General features: G+C 35.4%; 1 protein-coding gene across 1 annotated transcript in view; it reads right to left on the bottom strand.

The window, feature by feature from the left end:
- Positions 1-9,506, bottom strand: part of LOC140233463 (guanine nucleotide-binding protein G(s) subunit alpha-like) — a 101,017-nt gene extending 91,511 nt beyond the window's left edge. Inside the window, exons 1-4 of the mRNA XM_072313582.1 lie at positions 9,055-9,506; positions 8,744-8,816; positions 4,081-4,135; positions 2,334-2,453 (exon numbers count right to left, since the gene is read on the bottom strand). Coding sequence (XP_072169683.1) covers positions 2,334-2,453; positions 4,081-4,135; positions 8,744-8,816; positions 9,055-9,193 — 387 coding nt within the window. The 5' untranslated portion in view covers positions 9,194-9,506. The remainder of the gene's footprint in view (positions 1-2,333; positions 2,454-4,080; positions 4,136-8,743; positions 8,817-9,054) is intronic.
- Positions 9,507-21,533: the final 12,027 nt, after the last annotated feature.

The raw sequence follows: 21,533 nt of genomic DNA, 5'->3' as shown, positions 1-21,533 counted from the left end.
AATCCTTCTTAAAATTACATGCTCTTTCATATTTCATAATGAGATTATCTCACTTAGGAATGTAAAAAACATGAAAACCCACCTCAACCAGTACTGTACAGCCCCTTAAGGGCTATCTCTGAGTACATGTCTTATACTGGTATTGGCACATACATTGCAGATATATGTAAAATATAGATTTCTTTGTCATGAGTGTGGTCTCTCAACGGGTCTTTTCATTTTTCTCTTGTAGGATGATACTTGTCAAGAACAAAATCCAAATGGTGGACAGCAAATGAACAGATTGTTCTTCACCATGCAAATCAGAATGCAAACAATTCCAATCAATTTTGGGCACATTCAGGCCCAACAGATAGAATATAACCCAATGCGAATGAGAGAAAAAAAAATCTTGCAATGCAATACCGCACATCTCCCCATTACAGGATGCATTGATGTGCAACTACAGCAAATTATGCACTGTCCTATGCCCCTAAGTATTTATATACAATTGTAACACATCCTCACTATGAAAGTGGAATCGGTTGTGAGGTGGTGTAATAATATTTGGTGGAGTGGTCCTCTGCAAAGGAAGACATCATGATGTGCTTAAAGTTTGGCACAAGAGCAAGACACTGGAAGCATGAATGGCATGTTCTTTTCAACCACCAGGAGGTGTGGTCTAGAGGAGTGGTCCGCTTCAAGGAGTTGCTCACTCATACATGTAGGTTGTGGCAAAACCACCAATTAGCTGGCAGAGTAGTATGCCATCGAAAAAAGAAATTTGTACATGACTGTATTATAAGCTGCACCAAGCAGCTGCAAGAATGTGTGCATCTCTAGAATCTTGTAGGGCCTACATCTTTGCTGAAACGTATTAAGTTGATGAAAGTTGTCACAATATCACAAGCAATTTCTCAAAATGAGATTATGGATGTTAGAATGACTGTGAATTACAAATGAATTCTTTTGAGTTCAATGTAGGTATCACATGTATTACACACAATCATAGGTATAACAGTGATGCAGAAGTACGAAAGCAAAATTTAATTATTTTGTCTGCCATTCGAATGCAAAATTTAGAATGTTGATAACAAACAAACACAAAGAGATAAGCTTCACCACAAAATGGCAAAGGGGGACACTATGTTTTGTCTTAACACCATAACTAACAAAAGCACATGTATGAGGCAAACTTCTTCTTTTTTTAAGCCATACTACATGAAAAAAAAAAAACACACACACATACAAGCACACACACACACACACAAACACACACACAAAAAAATGACACAACCTTCATAACTCCAAGACTGCCCAAGAACCTGCTATTCACCCAACAGGCGACAGAAAAGAAGGAAAAAAGTTGGCATGGAAAAATATGCAGGACATTGGGAAAGGAACCAAGTGTCTTACCACAGCAGTCATTGAGACAAAAAATAGTAAGATATCTACTCGTGTCTTTTGACAAGGCTCATCAAGAAAAGAGACTCTTGCCCTGTAAATGGGTAAGGAAAGGATCCTCACTACAGTCCGACCTCAGTTATCTGGCCAGTACTTTTTTGAATCTGTATCCAGACATGGACTGACACAAGTCTCTGCGCATTCAGTGAGAAACTTTATTCAAAGTACAAAACAACAATTCTCTTGCATATCAATACCAGAAAATAAGTCAGTCATGACACAAATGTTGCTCACTATAAAGCCAGTCTTCAAACCAAGTAAAAGACTGTTGCTAGAAGGAACAAAGATCTAGAGGAAGGTATGTTTACTCAATTCCATTTTATTTCCACATTATTTGAATAATGCAACATTGCAAATATCAAAAATTATATCACAGTGATCAGTAAATTTGCAATGTCGTATGGTACCCCAACAAAACTTGCTTAAAAGTGTCATGCTTGGGCATATCTCACTTATACGCTAGTGTAAGTTATATGGATGGCAGCCAGTCCTGACATGGGTGGATAGCCAAGGTGAGACTGAATCTCAACAACTTTCTTGCATCCTTGTAACACAGTACTACAAGTAGCTTGTCTAGTACTAGCTTGTCTTATAACCTAAATAATTACACTGCTCATGCATTTTTCCCTTTTTTGTGAGTGAAATACAAAGAAAATGTGATATTGGACCACATTATGGGCAGCAGTAGATGTCAACCTCACAGTGGGCCATGATCTGACTGCATCTACAGTCCCTCCCCCCTCCTCCTATTCAAACCCCTCAAGTTTAAGCACTCCCTTTGGAAAATAATCCTAACCAGGCTAAATCCGAGGCATTTTCCAAACTACTGTACCACATTATAGTGTACCAGTGCTCGCAGGACTTACCCACACCCTCATCGATAAACTTACCTCTGGGTAGTCAAAGTCTGGTGAACTGGAGACATCTTGAATATAATCCAACCGAAATTGATTCTGAGGTTCTGCTAGTTGAATAGGCGGTGACAACGTGCTCATAGCCCCTGTTATTGTCTATACGGGGAGGGAAGAAGAAAAAGGAATGTGGAACATGTTACACATGTCTGGAAAAGCACTGCATAAAATGTACATTTTATAGAAGGGCTACAGAACGTAGCACAATCACACGTACATTGTAACCATGTGGACAAATTAATACCCGAAAATGCGTTTTCTTTTATTTATCAGCCTTAATGATAACTTACTTGGCAATCTAGGCAATCAAACTGATTACCTGCAATGATAACTACGTTGTAGCAAATATTTTAACATACATGTACATATTAAGGGTACACGTAGTGCTACAAACCCACTAATACATTGGTCCTGGGCAAGCTTTTTGTTGTTGTTGTTGTTGTTGTTGTTGTTGTTGTTCCTTTTCTTTTCTAAGAAAAATACACAATTAGGAGCAATACACTGTACATAACACCAAGACAATAACTCATTTTCACGTGTATTTTGTCAGTTTACGTTTTTGCAATTAATACAAATATGTTCTGCTTATACATTGTATATAATTTCTCTGTTTATTTTATGGAAATGAAAATAAATTTGAATCTTGAATCTCGAGGCCATTATGACCAAAATATGAGCACTGTTAGCACCACAGAATTGATTTCTGGCCATTTACATGTATGTCAGCCATGCTGCAAGGCAGGCATGAATGCTGAATGAACTTGTATCAAAATGACTTGAGAAGCTGAACAGTATGAAGCCATGAAGGGGTAGCGACTTTGGCTGTAATGTACAGCTTACATGTTACATGTAACTGCTCAGGCAAGCGTTATTAGGTACTGTTATCAGTACCTGCTACATGTACACTGATTTGCAGAACTACAAGTGTAGCAAAGCTAAAATGAAACTCGTAAGATTCAATCTGCATTTTCCCAAGAGAAATCAAAGTAGGAAGAAGTAGGCGGGCAAAAATAGCAAAGGCACATGACATCGTGTATAGGGGCCTACACTATACTGTATATACTGTGTATGCCTGCAAATATTGCTTCCTTGTAATTTCTTTACACAGGATATTATGACATCATATTCAGCAGCAAACATCTGTAGACCTAAAAAGAAACATATATATTCATCAATCCCTCACTGCATCTACAGTTTGATTTTATGTCAGGCATGCTGTGCCATAATACACACTAAAATTAACATATAGTTAACAAGTCACTCAGTCATCAATGTGTGGATATGTACAGTGTACACCCGTGTAGCATGGCTAACATTTCCACTATAATAATGCAGTCTTATGTGTATGAATTTATTATTCACATCATGGTATGCAGAGAAAGATGTCAATACATCAAAAAGAAAGCACCCCGATAGACAAATCGACTGAATATAAAATGTGCTGTAATAAATGTGCCATATGAATAAATGAATACTGAGACAAATAAATAACTATATAAATGAAAAATCAAACATAAAACATATATGAATATATTTATACATTTTCCATGATACATTGTCCCTATGTCTGAGTCAGAACAAAAGGAAAGTGCCCATGCACTTTCATCATGGAACAACAATATTTAGTTGTAGTACACACTACAGTGGGTCTGGCCTACTTTGCAAAACACATCAACTGACTAAAACTACAGTACAATTCACGTGCAATGGTACCGGGTATACTTACAAGAATTGCATCTCGAATATTCCTTCTTATATCTTCTATTTTCTTCTTCCTTTCACTGAAACAGAGTTGACAAAGAGGAGAGGGTTAGGAAAGAGTACAAGGTATCATGACATCAATGTACAAGAATGACCATTACAGTTAATTTACAATAGCTCTTTCTGTACAGTACTCCTGCAAACATGCAAGCTTTCAGTCTCTCAAGTCAACAGTTAGGCCTGCTGTATTTAGATGCCACATAGACTAAATTTCACTAGGTTTCTATTTTCTCAAATTTTGCGAGTTGGATGCTATAGACGTGAAGTTAACAACACACACACAGACACACACACACACACACATACAATCCTGTACTCACACACAATTCAAATCTGATCCCAACACGAATGTGACGTGCACACGTAATGTAAAGCTTCAAAACTAAGTCATTGCATCTGGACTTACATTTTTGCATTCAATGCTGTACTCCACAATCATGAATTTAACCACTCCTAAAATTGTCGGGAAGTCCCCAATTTCATGAAAATTTACACGTTAGACTGGTTAAACTTATGGCATTGGTATTATATACAGTAGTTTTCCATGCCAATTCAAGGTCTCACTAGAAATATACTTTTTAAAATAAAGACAGCATACATTGTATAAACTCAGAATAAATTTGAGATGCTACATGTCCTCTTGCCCAGCATGGAAACAATTACCAACATCCTCCCAAAGTCATCTTCTCTTTGCCGCACCCTTTCATATTATGATCATTTTCTCAAGTGAATGCCACATTGTAACAATTGAAATACACGCTCAGAGGTAGCTGGGTGACTTGCAGATTCCTTATTATGTTAAAGACCCTCCCCAGTACCTTACAAATGAGGGTCAGTCCAAGGGGTGGTCAAGTGCTAGGGGCGATACCAGCTTCCTTTCATCTAAACAGGCAGACGGCTACCCACAGTATACATTACGCACAACAATTGACCATAACAACTTGGTTAACCTGCAAATCAAAGGCAATAATTGGGCACAGCACGGTTCTGTGAAAAGCAAGATACAAGTACTAGTGGTAACAAGCTCTATTGTCTGCACCTGTTTGCATGCTACCGGTAAACCACAAGTTTGAATTTGCACCCAGATTTATTCAAAGGCCTACAAAATCAATCTGCATGTGTGTAACTTGTCCTGTAGCTTATGCCACAACTTACCAACGAATCCACTGTTGCCACTGGTACAAGGTACATTTCATAGAAGTACAAGCACATGACGTTTGGTAAAAAACAACTGGACAAAGGCCTGCATGTACAATGTACAACATTGCAATACTGAAGACATGTTCAGTTGATGCTAATGATATTATTTAAACACAACTGTGATGATCTGTATCCTTACATGTCCTTGTTTGGCCTTATGAAGAACTTGCCTTTTTTCTTCTTCTTCTTCTTCTTCTTCTTCTTCTTTCGATTCTTAGGATTTACTGGTACAATGTGTCCCTTGATGCCTACATTTTTACTGCATGCAAAATGCACAAATTCAAAAATATGCTAAAAGTACTGTGATACTTCTGCATATTGGCACATATACAATGTAATTATAAAGGTACATAATTTACCACTTACAAACTTCAAAACACTACATCGTGACTGCTTACAACAGCCATAGTAAAACATTTACGCTTACAAAAACTCCTTTAGTCAGATACTGAGTAGGCATAAGGGCTGTATAATGGTAAATGCACTGTACACAGTACATACCAGACAGCACCACCATTGGCACCAATAGTATACGGGGAAATATGAACACCGAGTGTCATTTTTTATCATGGCTACTGCTAAACACTGATTAATTGGTTGCTATTTTATGTCAATGTAGGGCAATTTGTCCATCAGTTGCAATAAAAATAACTTGACACAAGAATTTCAGTAATTTGAATAATGGACACTGAGTGAGTGTTTGAATGTTCCACAGAAGACTTCCTTCATTTAATATCATGATGAGGACCCTCATGATATTTGATCACATTCAAGGGTGAAATCTCACAAGGGACATATCCCTGAAGCTTGCTTAAAGTTTTACAGCATGTTCCCAGCGTGACTAACCCTAAACCAGATTCAAAATTAACATCAGTGCCAGCAAATGGCCATTATATACTTGAATTATCTATGTAAAACAAGATTTTAGCAAAAATAACAAATTGTATATAATTTCAATAAAACAGGAAAACAAAGGAAGTATAGATTTGACAAAAATTAAGAAAAATCTGACAAGTGCAAGAGATATTATGACCATTTGAAAGTCAGCAGATTTAACATCACTTCCTTCGAACATCTCAGAAGAGCAATCAAGCAAGATATCACTTACAGTGTACATGGGAAAGCATCACAGAAATCAAAATCACCTCATCAAACAAACAAAACAAAACAAACAAACAAACAAAACAAACAAAACCCACTCACAATTCAATTTTTACCAGGGAGATATACTTGATTAAAATTGTCTACAACAGCAAATCTGCTGTGCTCAAAGCCTCTGCAATGCACTGTTACATCTACAGTAACTCTCTGGGAAAATTGTCCTGCTCAAATATTACTCATCTTCTGTGTTCATAGTTATGGGCTGTAATACTTACTACTCACAGAATAAATAAATCAGGAATTCATTTTACTCCATGATGAATTAATGCATTCTGGCAAATTACTGATATTAAATTCTGCACTACAACATTGTAGCTTGAAATGAAAATGGACACTTGCACTTGCCAGATAATCTTAGCTTGGACTCAATCTTTTTATATTGTGGAATTAACTTCAGTGTACATCCAATTGCTGATGTCTCATGGAACATACAGTATGTGAATGCGATATTTACATTTTCCAATCATTTCCCTTTAATGACAGGTACAGTAGGCTACATTTTCTGATCAAATACCGCAAGTACAGAGAAAATGGTCTTAAACTTCTGGTCGAGTTGTAGAATGGAAGATCTTGACTCCTCAGCTTGTACTTATTCTAAGGTTCTTTCACTTTGACATCAAAGTTGGCTGACATTGCCACTGCAAAGCACAAGGAAACTTTGCACTAGGGTGTACATGATGATATTAACTTGTAATTTTTAATGAGAACATGAAAGCTGCACAATCCGCCCTTTGGAATGTTAGACCCAAAGCCTAATTTCTGCAATGATTCATCATACAAAATAAACTATACAATATCAGAGCTACCAAGTCTCACGCATTCTGCGTGAGACTCAAGCATTTAGGGTCTGTCTCACGATCTCACGCATGACACCCATTTTTCTCACGCATCTGGTGAAGTCTGCAATTTGGGCCAAAAATAAGGAGCATAGCTCAAAGGATTTAGAGTGATAGTTGCAATTGAAGGTATTATTTCCCTTTTGCCTTTCAAAATTAGTAAAAAATAGTCACTTAAGTATGCACCAGATCGCATCATTAAGAGCTAATAATTGAAAAAATCTCCCTATCATGGGAGGGGGACACCCTCCTCGTTCGCGTGCGCATGCGCGCAAGTGCCGAGACGCCAAGTCATAAAAATCTCACTCATAAAAGTTTTTTGAACTTGGCATCTCTGCAATATGGAAAATTTAAACCGTCATTCCTTCTTTTCTATTTCAAAGCCTTTTAATCAAACTACATTGTACACACATCTTTAAGTTATGAATGAACATGTGTTGATGTACATGTTGTACTTATTCTAAACTTGTATTACATACTGAGGTATACCAGTATGCCTGAATATGTTCTGCCTCTGTCTCACTGAGGAAAGAAAAAAAAAAAAAAAAAAACCTCTCTGAGTGAGTGAAAACACTCAAAACAGGCAAATGCTACATTGTATTTCTCTAACAATTGTTATGTCTGGGGAGATCAAAACAAATTTGGTGTTTACTCAGACTGTAAAGGATTCACCATTTTTCTGCAATGCTTATGTACATCCACATTTGAACTTTAGCACATTGAAGAATAGTAGACTATTCGTATTTTTATGTGTCTGCAGTGATACATTGTATATTACGGTATTCTGAAGCAAAGCTGAAATGTGCGATCGCGATCTTAAAATGAACATTTGTTTCCTTTAAAAAAATCATGTTGCACACTGATATATTTCTATAACCACTCTGATCCAAATCTGGCCCTTTTCGTCATTTCTTTTTTAAACTCCAGCACTAGAATTGGTCTAGATACAAAACAATTCACTAGTTAAAAATCTTCACAATCAAACAGGTTTATGTGATGGATCATAGATCTATATATGTACCTGTAAACTATTTTATGTATTATCTGTAACTTTAGACTTGGCCCCTCCAACTGAGGTTTCATGGAGAGAATTACACTAGAAAGAAGAATAAATTAGATGAAGTCTAGACTAGTCTAGAATAAATGATTAAATATTCTTCTTCTTTTTTTTACCACTTGCATGGAAATTATGTAATGCAACATGAGGCAATTAAATACCTGCCATCCTAAGGAAGGCAGCAATGTGAGTGTAAAATAAACTCCCATGGGGGTCAAAGATTAGAATATGACACTAAAAATAGATCACAATACAAAGTAACCCGATATGATACAGAGCTTCTGATAATGCACTGAGAAGCGCTCTGCCGATTTGCAACTAGAGTTCTAGACATGGTCAAGATTGTAGGAACGAACTATGGCCTGGTTACTTACTCTGGTGAAAATCCATCTACATGGAGGATTCTCATTTGTTTCACGATGGTACTTTTTCCTGATTCACCAGCACCTTGAGATAAAAAGGAGAAAAAAAGGAAGAAAAATTAAGGGGTGGGAAAACAACATGGAGGAACATTGTATTGCTTGGTCGCTGTTGCGGACCGCACACGGGTATCTACTTCGGTATTGACATGTTGATTGCACAGTGCACACACGAATCCACAGAGGCTTGAAACTCCCAGTAATCATGGAAACGGAGGCAATACTTTAGATACAAACTAATTTTCCGAGGTTGCGATTGCACTAACCAAGCAGTAATAGCCGATGCGTTGCTCTGTATATTTGCTTGTCCTTCTGGAGTTGCTTTTCGATCTTCTTGTTAGCCTCCTTTCGCTTCTTTTCCTCATCTTTCTCTTCGCTTGACAGGCCGTTCCCGAAGCAACCCATCGCACGCACGTTGCAATGCGGCTAGCCGACCCGTAGCTAGCCGAGTTGACAACTCTCAGGCAGTGAGTGCCGTTACGGGCACAGCACGGCTACTAACAAGAACACTCAATCCAACAAAAATGGAGCACAAGAAGCACGTAACCGCTCCTCTGGTGATTAAAAATCCGTAGTAATAGATCCAAAGAAAGTGGTTAACCAGCAGAGTCGAATCCTTAGGTGAAAAGGCGATGAAATCGCAGACAAATCTGAGTAGAATATGACATGGAGTGCAAGTTTCGTACTGCACTACAGCGAGTATTTATATGCACACATAATCGCGATATCGGATCATGTCATATGCATGTTCTCAACACAGCAACAGTGCATGCATTCAGTGTACCGAATTGTGTGTGTGAACACACAAATGCAGTACGTACCATACCTACAGCGCCAGGGTGCGGTTGCATGCAGTGGCATTATGGGTAACCCCGAATCATTAGCAATTACAATACCTGTACACAAGTATGCCAGGCAAAATAACAGTAAACATAACTAGTATTTTGTGCAGTTCATGCTTAATTGATGTATCATGCATTGACAACACTATTTTCATTGGTTGCTTCAGTTTGAATCAAGTTATATACAACTTATTATAGATTTGGTTTCACATCTCGCCGGAAGGATAATTCTATTTGGTCAAAGGACGAGTAAGAATGACCGAAGAGAGTTTCTCTGTTGTTATCGTAGAAAATGTGGTGTCATTCAGATCGTATTTTTCCTCAAAGTTAATTTCGGCATTTATTTGTCTTTTATTATACCAAAAGCAAAAATAAGCTGCAGATATCAATTATCACCTAAGAAATAAATTTGTTTATACACATGTCGATTTGCATTGCTAATTACTTCGAAATATATACATTCACCATTTATTCATTATTGAGAAAAAATGTGACCCATTTGAGAAATAAAAATGAGTTGTGCAAAATATGGACGGTAATACTAACAGATTGAATATAACACAGTGAAATGATAACACAGGATACTCCAGCAATGCTGCTGGAATATATGGTAAATGTGTTACATTTACGAGCAACGTTTATGTAAGAATTTTACGTGGAAATATTCCACAATAAAGAAACTTATTATTTTATGATATTTCACAGTGTGTCGAATTTATTGTAATTATATTAACTCATTTTTCCTTTTTCTATCAAGTTTTGTTGTTATTTTGTGGTTTCTATTAATGTTACTATGGCTGATCATAGTCCGATATGTACATCATTATCCACATCGTAGTATCAATACCAATGCTATTTACCAACTAATAATAATAATGATAATAATAATAATAATAATAATAACAATAATAATAATGGTATACCATTACTATTATTGTAATTACTAATGACAATATAGTTATGACTATAATACTGTTGATGATAATGATTATCATTATTATTATGATTATTATCGTTATTGATATCATCATTATAATTGTTGTTATTGTTATTATTATCATATAAATGAGCGTCATTCATTTCATCATCATCATCATCATCACATCATCATCGGCATTGATACTGCAACTCATCAATCACTAGGTAACTAGCTGAATTATATTTTTTTCTTTTATTCAGCAGATTGCTGAAAAAAAAAGATATATATATCAATAATCAAGGAAAAAAATCACCATTTCATATTTCATAAATCATTTCTCTGTAATACCATGAAAAAAATAAAAGTGGCATAATTCATCTTACAAACTGTCAACCGCAGCCACCTCAGAATGATAATGAAACTTGTTATCGTTTATTTTCCTTTTTTTTTTTGTGTTATTAAATAATGAACACTTTGTCACTTCCCATTAAAAAGGGACATAATTACCGAATTAAAACTCATGGGATAATGATAATGTTTTCATATGCACTTTCAATTCAATTCAATTCAATTCAATCATAGTTTATTTCCAATCAATCAACGAGAATCAAGAAAAAACATAGTACAAATTTCCAATCAACGAAAATCAAAACATAGTACAAAGTATACATGTCATGAAACGATATTGTTCAAACATTTGCAAAAGATTCATGTAGTATCCGAGATAAATTATATAACAACATATGTTTGAGGAACAATACATATATACTTCGTCGACGTGCGGAAAATAGATTCGATTGTGGAAAATAGTGATCCACTAAAAAGCAAAGCTTGTGGGACGTGGATCGCTAGATAAGTAATGAGTAAATAATATATTATTCGAGGGTTTTTTATAGCTATTATATTTGATATAGATTATTTAAATCATTTGTAAAAAAATATATATATATGTAGTTATATTGAGATACGCAGGTCGGGAAAAAAATATATAAAATATCAATGCTAATGCCCGGACACTGTTCACTGACCTCGTGTACCGGGAAAATAATATGACAAGGACAACACACACGTCCGCACATTACCCACATTACCCACACACACAGAAGACGCGAGACAGTATACCGAGTACCAGTACTTTGATCACTTCAGAGTGACTTCATTCCTTTCGTTTGGTTTATGAATGAATAAAACACGCCTTTTGCTTAATTGAGTGAGGGAATAAATTGTCTTTCTCCTCTATGATAATTCTGTCTATATCTCGTTTGATTCTTCTCAGTAATAGTTCCATCTTTTGGTTACGACATTTATAGTGTAGAATATAATATTCAAACTTTCAGATACCTGTACAGCTCTATCAAGATGATGAAAAGAAACAATTAAGCCAACTGATCTTATTTTCATTTAAAAAGGGTGAAATCATAATATGCTTGATGTGTGAGACAGAAAAAAATGTATAAGAAGATGAAAATTTGTAGAGAACATTAAGATGTTCAATGCAGAGGTACGGTACAAAGATGCAGTGTCATATAGATATACAACAAAATTCAGAATCAAATTTAATGTCTTTGTACAATGTAATCATTTGAATGAAGGTGTCACAAAAAGCGCACACGAGGCTTGTTGGAAACGTCCCCCTTTTAACAGTCAGCATTTCATATTTCAACGGATCAATAATCAAGCAAATTCACGTGGAAAAACAATGGTGGAAGATTCAGTGAAGAGGAAAAGAAATGGCAGGGGAGGAAACATTGCATTCTTATACATGTAATTTCAGGTACATTTCATCAAAAAGATCTTTTTAAAAAAACTCAACAAATCCTTGTAAACTGACTTAAAGTCTTACTACCCTTGATTGATGGGAGAAGAGTATTTCAAATAAAAGTGCCATTGTAAAATATGCAAGATTGAGTTTTTGAAATCCGGTTCAACGGGATGTAAATATTTTGAGCATTCTTTGTGTTGTGATTAGGAATGGAACAATTCAGAATGACTTTATTGTTAAATATATACCTCAGGAAGAATATTGTTACAAACTTTAAACATGAAAATTATTCTTTCAAAAGAAATAAATTCCTGAACACTTCAAAATTTTCACTTAAAAAAAATATTTAAAGGAGGCTAAATGAAGAGTTGGTTATCAAACGAAAACTACGTTTCTGTGATCAATATTTTTCTTTGCAGTGAAGCCCCAAGCAATGTTTATGATATCATAACATTTTATGTGACATGAAACAAAAGAATAATATAGCATCTTCATTTTTTGTGGGCGAATTTATCATTTATATAGAACACCAATACTCTTAGATATGGTTGAACATTATGTTATTCCATAATAATTTATCATCTATATATAAAAACACACACATACACACACACACAAAAAAATCTAAATCATGAACTCGTTTTGTTTTCGGATTTATGAACCTTCGGAATAACGAATCGTAACACAACACACAATATGTGTATTAGATATTGACCTAGTTGTAATTTAATGCTGGCATAGAAACATCAACAGTTTATAAATAGTCCCATTTCAGCCAAAGAGTTGACTCTTTATATGCAGAAACTTAAGTTAATCACTTGAATCTGTGAAACAAAAAAGAATGAACGTTGAGAACACTGACAGTATTTAGTAGCACCCTGGCCTTCCTCATCAAAACCAAAACTTGCTCTTATGATCTATTTCTGGCCTTTGAAACAATGCAAAACTTAGATTATGGATTTGTAACTATCTCTTCCTTCTCTCTCTCTCTTTCTCTTGTCTGAAGTAGAATTAATAGATAAGAGATGGTGCCTGGAAGAAGTATTCTTTTTTTTTTATATTATTCTCATGCTTTTTATTCTCATGATTTGGGTTTTGGCTGTGGTCATAATATACATTGTTTTATATCACAGATAATTTTCCCAGGGGTCAGCTTCGTATTGTATTGCGCCCAGCTGTGGATGAAATGCAGGCCATGCAGTCTTTCATATAGAAACCATCATTAAAACATGTTTCGAAGAAAGTTTCAGTTGGTTTACCAGGTGCGTGATACTATCTACTTTGTTCAAGCTGACTCCAGTTTCTTTATTTCCATAATACAAAGTATACAAGTATTCTTAAAGAAGTGAAGAAGTACAAGTTGCATGTAAGATAATGAATGTAATAATGTATAAGAGAAACAATGCATGTTTTGCAATTAGAATGACATTAAAGAGTAAATAAAACGATGGAAAAGGGTGATCCAATGAAAGTAGAGCTTGTAAACAATATGCAAATAACATTTTATCCTAGATCTATCTATGTTGAGCAAGGGCATTTGTTAGCTGTTATGATAAAATCATTATCACTATCTTCAACAGCACTTTTGATATAGTACAGAAGATGACAAAGATGTCAATATTGCAGCACAGACAATATCAATTGAGCAGGTGTGCTGGGAAAATGTCGGTAACAAGAAACAATACATACACATACACATCAGTTGGTCACGCGAAAAAAAAAATAAGAAAAGAGTTCATAAGTTCATATTTTAATGTAATGAACTTAGAAGATTCCTATCCAAGCTATTCCAGAATCTGGGTTCTGTATAAACAAATGTATTTTGGTGGCTGGCTGGAGCAAAATGTAAAAAAAAAAAAAAGAAAGAAAAGAAGACGGGAGCAAACAACTCTTTCGTTGACACTAGAAGTGGATACAGTAATAAAAAAAAAAAGTGTTTTTATGAAGCAGTGACATCGTTCACTATCACAAAATGCAAATTTGAAGAGGAAATCCAGTCCAGATATAAGTTAGTCTGATTACAGTTAAAAAAGAGTAAAATCTTTTGAGTTCAACAGTAAAGATTTTACTGAAATCGGATGAAAAATAAGGAAGTTATGACATTCTAAAGTTTTGCTAATTTCTGCAAAACAGTTCTTGTATACAGTGGATATGAATGCGCAAATGAGTGAGCTAACCATGTCATACCCTCACAATATTCCTTTGATCGTGTATAAAAAAAATGACGAAAATTCAATGTTTCTGTCATTGAAGTCTGAAACATGATGCTATTCTTGGTTGAATAACTTCAGAATAGTGATCAGTTAGATATATATATATATATATATGAGGATTTCAGCCTCGGGAATAATTGCGTTTGAAAGGAAAAATTGGAAATTTCAAAATTTATTTGTACAAACTATATGGTAAATCGTGAGAGATGACATGCTCACTTTTCCATTTGCATATTCATATTGACTGTTCAAGAACTGTTCCCCCCCCCAAAAAAAAAAAAAAATAGCGAAACTTCAAAATATCATAACTTTCTTATTTTTCATCTGATTTCGATCAAAATTATACCGTAGAACTCGTAATGCTTTACTCTTTCTTATCAGCTAACTTCTTTTTGGACTGGATTTCCCCTTTAATAAGGCGATGGTGTCATTGCCTGCATGGTCTGCCAATGATATGCGCACGAATATTTTCATTTTATATATACATTCCAGTTTCTTAAAGTGAGTAAATGTAAAGCAATTTAATACCCTTTACATATGCAACTACTTCACAATACTGTATACAATGATAGCAATCTATTATGTTGATGGTGGCTTGCCATAGTTGTAATGACAAAGACGTATTTTATCCCCTTTTCAGAGCAAATCAAGAAAAGAACTATGGCTGTATTTACTACCTCACCAAGTGGATCAGTTACTATATACATGACCGGTGATCATTCTATTTGAAGAAAGTAAAATTCATAGTTGTATACATTTGATTTTAGAGTTTGCTAGTTTAATTCAATGAAATTTTCAGTATTTTCTTAATGCTTCATTTTACTTCTTCTTGTAGCAAAGTCAAGTTGAACACGGGTTCGTTTTATTGATTTTAGATGACAACACAATAGAAATGTTTCTCAAAGACATGCACTCCATCAAGTTCTGTCAAACAAAACGTTTATCACTCAACATAAGAGAAAAGCATGCTTGGAAATGATTAAGGGAAGGTAATTCAATACTAGATCTTCACTTCTTAAAGCCAATTGGGAAGGGAAGTGGGCTTATACCATCTCCTTTTGGAGATTTGGATGGTTGATAAGAAAAGAGGGATGTTAAAAGAATACCTTAGATAGCCGTGGAACCCGCGTGGGATTCCTGCTGAATGGTGTTGACTGAAAAAAAAAAAAAAAAAAAAAAAAAAATATATATATATATATATATATATATATATATATATATATATATTTGGGATTGTAAGTCATAGTGCCTGATGGTATTGTGATGAACCAAGTGCCAAATGTAATCTTTTTCGAAATCAGTATGAACAATGTTGCAGGAAGAGGTCTCGTTAACATCATTTTCTTTTCAGTTGCTTCGATTTTTATGAGTCCTTCAGGCAGTTCGATTTTGCATGTGGACTTATTCAATCGCTATATACATCTGTATTCAAATTTCATCGATCATTTTATCAGCATATTGGCGGCATGAATATTCGCTCCCATGACAAGCACATGGAACTGTAAAATTTGACGGACAACAGAGCAAAGTGATGCAATTAAAATTAGTTATTGAAGATAATGACATCAGTGTTTTTAAACAGTCTTATCGAGTTCCTCCTCTGTACTGGATTTCTTTCTTATATTGCTTTCCCAATTCTCTTTTTTTTTTTCTTTCGACGAAGCAACATGTTGAAAATCATTCAGTATTTCGACCAGAATTTTGTCTGTAATGTCGTTGTCCAAGATATTTTTGATATCATGGCATTGAGCATCTTGATCATATTCTAAGTAGATCCTTCAGAATAAAAACAAAGAAAGTGCCGACTCGACGCCCACACACGCAATCATGCACATGCAGGGCAACACTTGAGAATAAGCGATACATGTATACAAAGTCATCTACCACCCCCCCCCCCTCTCTCTCTCTCTCTCTCTCTCTCTAATGCAGCTCAGTTTCAGTTTCTAGTGAATGGACACGAATTATTGACAGAACAAACCAAGAACATCGTTTAAAGAAAGTTTGATCTATATTTAACGTACAGGGAGTGATTATACATTATGTATGTGCACGGTTCAAGGCAACAGAAACAATACTCCAGGGCATGTGAAAATTTTTTAGATGCGATGTTTTAGATAGGTACAAGGAGCACATTATACGAAACTGCGATATGATATAGTGCACACATTATTCAGATTAAGCCTCTGCTTACATCATGCCGTGTGGAACTTTCATACTCACGGATGCCTACATTTGCATGAGAGTATAATAGCACTCTATTCTTTTCCACTCCATGATAGTATCCAGGGTCTACACTCTTTTATATAATATATATTCATGATTATGCTTTCTGGTAATTGTCTTGATGCATTCTCATGCAGTCTCTCTAAGTGATTCATTGCAAAATCACCTTCTCCTGGCCAAACAGGGGGATATCTTCATTTTGGAATCTGAACCTTATCTCTTCCAGCGCACATGAACGTACACAGAGTTGATCGTTCATATATATTGTCATACAGAAAATGAGGTGGTTCGAGTTTAGAAAGGCACATTATTATTTCGATTTATACATGCGCATTGCGCGCAAAAACAAACAAAATAGATAAAACGTAAGCATAATACCTAGATTATGAAACATTCACGATCAAAGTATTGTTGAAATAGGGGAAATTAATGCGACCAAAGAGGAAATACGTTTTCTTCCGCAGATAGTACCACCGATTGCCAAAGTTAGCATGCAGGGGCACGTGGAAAGCTGTACTAATGGCATGTAAATGTACCTTAGACTGGTGAATAGAAGAGATTTTATATATAATTCATTATGGTGAATAATGTCCTCGAATTTCTTCCTTTCCGGGGTTTGTACGTCCTTGGACAAAATGTCTTATCCAATTTGTCACAAAGAACAAATGGTGCTTTCTTGATGTAATTTGTTTGTTATTTCGGATTTGTTTCCACAGAGAAGTATCATCAAAATCCTGCAGGTCCTGCTCTTCCAGAGAGCCCTGCAATTGATAAAAATACATGTATATAAACCTTAATCGTAACTTAAAATAACAATCACTCATAAAAGTGGAACAGTAAAACATAAAATCTACAAGATTGCTTACTTATTAAAATGCATATAATCAAAACATCAAATTGAATTATTTCGATAAATATATTACTTTACACAAAATAGGAGTGACATAACCCATAACCCCCCAACCCCCTCCCCCCCCCCCCCCTCCAAAAAAAAAAAAAAAAATACGATCGAAGCTTATGATCTACACTTGTGTTTCTATGCACATGTCACAACGGCAATCTTGGCAAAGAGGCTAAACATTGAACGGTGACATTAGTCACAAACACATACCCGTTTTATGCAAATTAGATGAGACAATGATGCCATTACCACTATTATTCGATCAAAAATTTTGTTTGTATATATAAAAAAAAAAATGTTACAGATGACATTATTGGTATAGATAATTTTGCAATTACCACAGCCTCCACTTCAAAAGCTATTTTCGCGAAGTTTTCTCAAAACTCTTATTGTATATTTCATGAAAAGAACATCTTCACTTCATCTAATTTGCACATACTTTGCAATGTGATTGATTATAGTATATTATTGTACGTCACCTCACCGTTTCGTGCAAAACATGTTAAAAGCGTTAATTCTTCGTTCATCTTCACGAAAAATTCATCTAATTTGCACATACTTTGCAATGTGCTTGATTAAATCTAATTGTACGTCACCTCACCGTTTCGTGCAAAACATGTTAAAACGTTCAAAGCCACAACTTTCTAATTATACTATACCGATGTGCTTATAAAATGTTGGATCAAGATAAAACTTCAACAGTTCTGCTTGTTGGATTTACTACTTTTGTTAATGACAATATGAACATGTAGAGGAGTTTTCATGTTGTTGACCATCAATAACCACTACAATCCATCGTATTCAGGATAAAGCAGGAAGGTAGTTCCCACCTCCCTGTCTAAAGCTTTTATTCCTCTCGTTTGGTATAGAACAAAATCGAACTTATACTGTACATGGTGGCTCATGGGCTGAACGTATACACACATTATGTGGAAGACATGCACGCAAAAGATTCAAAATCCAAACAGTACAAAAACAAAGAAAGTTGAAATGGACTCATCACAGAGACAACCTTTTCTCCTACAATAAATCGTTTGGTAGCCATGGTAGCTGAGGCTGAATTTTGAATCTGATGACGTCACACATCGTCTTCGAATTCTCTAGATATTCCCCTCCTTGTGTGTGTGTGTGTGTGTGTGTGATGGGGGGCTGATAGAGTTCACTGCTTCAGTGGTTTGTTTGTTTGTTTGTTTGTTTTTCTCCACATTGCGCAATTGTTGGTAACACTTGTTCCTCCGTCCATAACTTTACATCTTTTGGTCAAGTGGTGGCGCAAAATTATGAAAACCATGGTAACCTAGAGATATATACGTATATGAATAATATATATGTCTATATATTGCACACATACAGTATTACGCCAACGAGATTGTTATGCTAAGTATATAAATGATGTCCATTATTCCGAAAGTTCGTTCATCCGAAAATAAAATAAGGGTCGTTTTTCCGAAGTTTCGTTATTCTGAAACACACAAATTACCCATACTTGCAGATGTTAGTTCATTGCAGAAAATGAAACAGAGTTTGTCAATCCGAAAATTGTGGCGTTATTCCGAAGGTCGTTGATCAGAAAATGAAATAAGGTTCGTTATTCCGAAAATGAGAAAAAGGTTCGTTTTAAAGAACCCTCGGACTTACGAACTCTTTTTTCGTTTTCCGATAAACGAACCTTCGGAATAGCAAACTCTTTTTTGATGTTTTATTTTATGCGATATTTTTTTTTTTTCATTTTCGGGTTAACGAACCTTTACGAACCGTAAGTCATTTTTGGAATTACGAACCTTCGGAATAACGAACCTCCGGAATAACCAACTGATAACCCCCAATAGTCTTTTTGACGCCTATAAAGTACTCTACTCTGGTCTAAACATAATAGGTCCTATCTCCTGCAAGTGTGCAACACAAGCACAATGCTCTTGCGCTTTGACATGTGTTTTACTTCTCTGTCCCCCCCCCCCCGAATCTCTCTCTCCCTCTCTGTATTTCCTACCCCCCCCCTCTCTCCACCTGTAGGTAACGAATATCATGTATGCACTCTCTTTCATCTGCCTTACTCAAGTTTGCCTCACTTTTTGTCGCTTTTTCCCCTCTCATGTTAGCATGCAATTACGGGAGTGGTGGGCACTATGCATCTCGTTCCGACTCAGTTAGCATAATTAATCACGACATGCTATAAATAGCCACGCGTTGCTATTTATACGATCTACCCTAACAACTATTGGCACAACTGTTGAAGATGGATATTAGTTGTCTCCGAGCAAATTGAGGTTGGGAAGAGTGAGAAGGGAGGAGGAGGAGGAGGAGGAGGGGAGGAGGGGGAGGAGGAGGGAAGAAGAGAGACTGAATGAGAAGGGGAATACATTTTAGTGTCTGGGGGAAAAATAATCATATAAATGTGAATAAAACTGCCATGACCAAAATGTCAGGAAGGATCACTTGTAAATAATTATTCCGTCAAATCAATGTCATTATGTCTAACGTTAATAGCGTATTTCTATGTTCACAGTGCTCATAACTGTCTGTGTATAGTCATATTACATGATTTATGCTTTATGTTTGTTATTTTCATATAAGGATAATGTACATCTGCGTTTATGTGTATGATTTTTTATGTTCGATACGTTATTCTATCTTATTATCATAATGATTGATGTTCGAAATCGTCACTCTTTTATAAATAACAGACAGAGAAAAGGTACTATGCAAAACTATTCTGTATATGCTTTTACAATATTACTATAATACTGCTCATGGATCTCCGCGTTAAAACATTAAAACCAAATTTCTCTCTCAAAAGGAAATTTAATGCAAGAAGACAGCAGTATCAGTAACATTACCATCATCAAATAACAACAACAACAACAACAACAACAACAACAACAACAACAACAACAACAACATCAACAACAACAACAACAACAACAACAACAACAACAACAACAACAACTGGGGTCTCCCCATCAACAAAAACGTCACATCACAGTCAGGTCATATCGATCAGTGAATTCTTGATGAAAGGTCGCTTATGTATAGCCTTCTTTGTTGGAATCATGAAGCTGATGAATTCTCGGATTTTAGGCGCACATAACCGATATACACACTCTGCCTCTACACACAAACCTTCTAAATTCACACGTATGAAATTCTTTGATAATTTCTTTCTAATAGCAGACAAAGTGACAAAAAAAGTGCACTTGCAAAAGAGAGAGAGAGAGAGAGAGAGAGAATTCGCGAAACTCTTGAGGGTACATAATGTCATGCCGATAATGTAAAAATCTTGTGACCGTTCTTACTGATGAATTTACAGCTAACACATCAGGAAAAGTGAACATCATGACGTGGCCCTAGTATTAAATGAAGAGGAGAGTGTGTGCTAATCTATCTTAATAGGCCCGTCTTGTGTTATCTTTTACGTTTTTTACTATTGCCCCATCAATTACTTCATCTGGAACAGATTATTAAAGTCTTTATACTCTTTGACAAATGTACAAACCAACAGAGAGCACAATCGCTCTTTTTTTTTTTCTCATGTTGTTCACTCTGCGAGTACATGCTAATGTAAATGAGAAGTTGTACAACTACTCATTTACAAAATGAAAAATACACACAAGAGATAAAATATCCACAAATCGCAGGATATGCCTCTTGAAATCTAATGAGACAGATTTTCTTGTGATAGGACATGTTTTTTTTTTTCTTGTTGCTTTAGCGTGAAAGTGTTTGCGTATAATCTACACGATATAGAGCATAATTATGTGTGTTCTGATATTTTTTTCTTAACGTTTACGTGTAGTATATTTCATTTCATTTCGTTTCATTTCATTTCTTATTATTTCTTTTCTTTTCATTTTAGTTCATTTCGTTTATTATTTCTGCATGGTACAA

The sequence above is a fragment of the Diadema setosum genome, chromosome 9, assembly GCF_964275005.1.
Source record: "Diadema setosum chromosome 9, eeDiaSeto1, whole genome shotgun sequence".
Lineage (NCBI taxonomy): Eukaryota > Metazoa > Echinodermata > Echinoidea > Diadematoida > Diadematidae > Diadema > Diadema setosum.
Note: the sequence above shows the minus strand (reverse complement) of the source record. Positions and strands in the feature narration are given on the sequence as shown.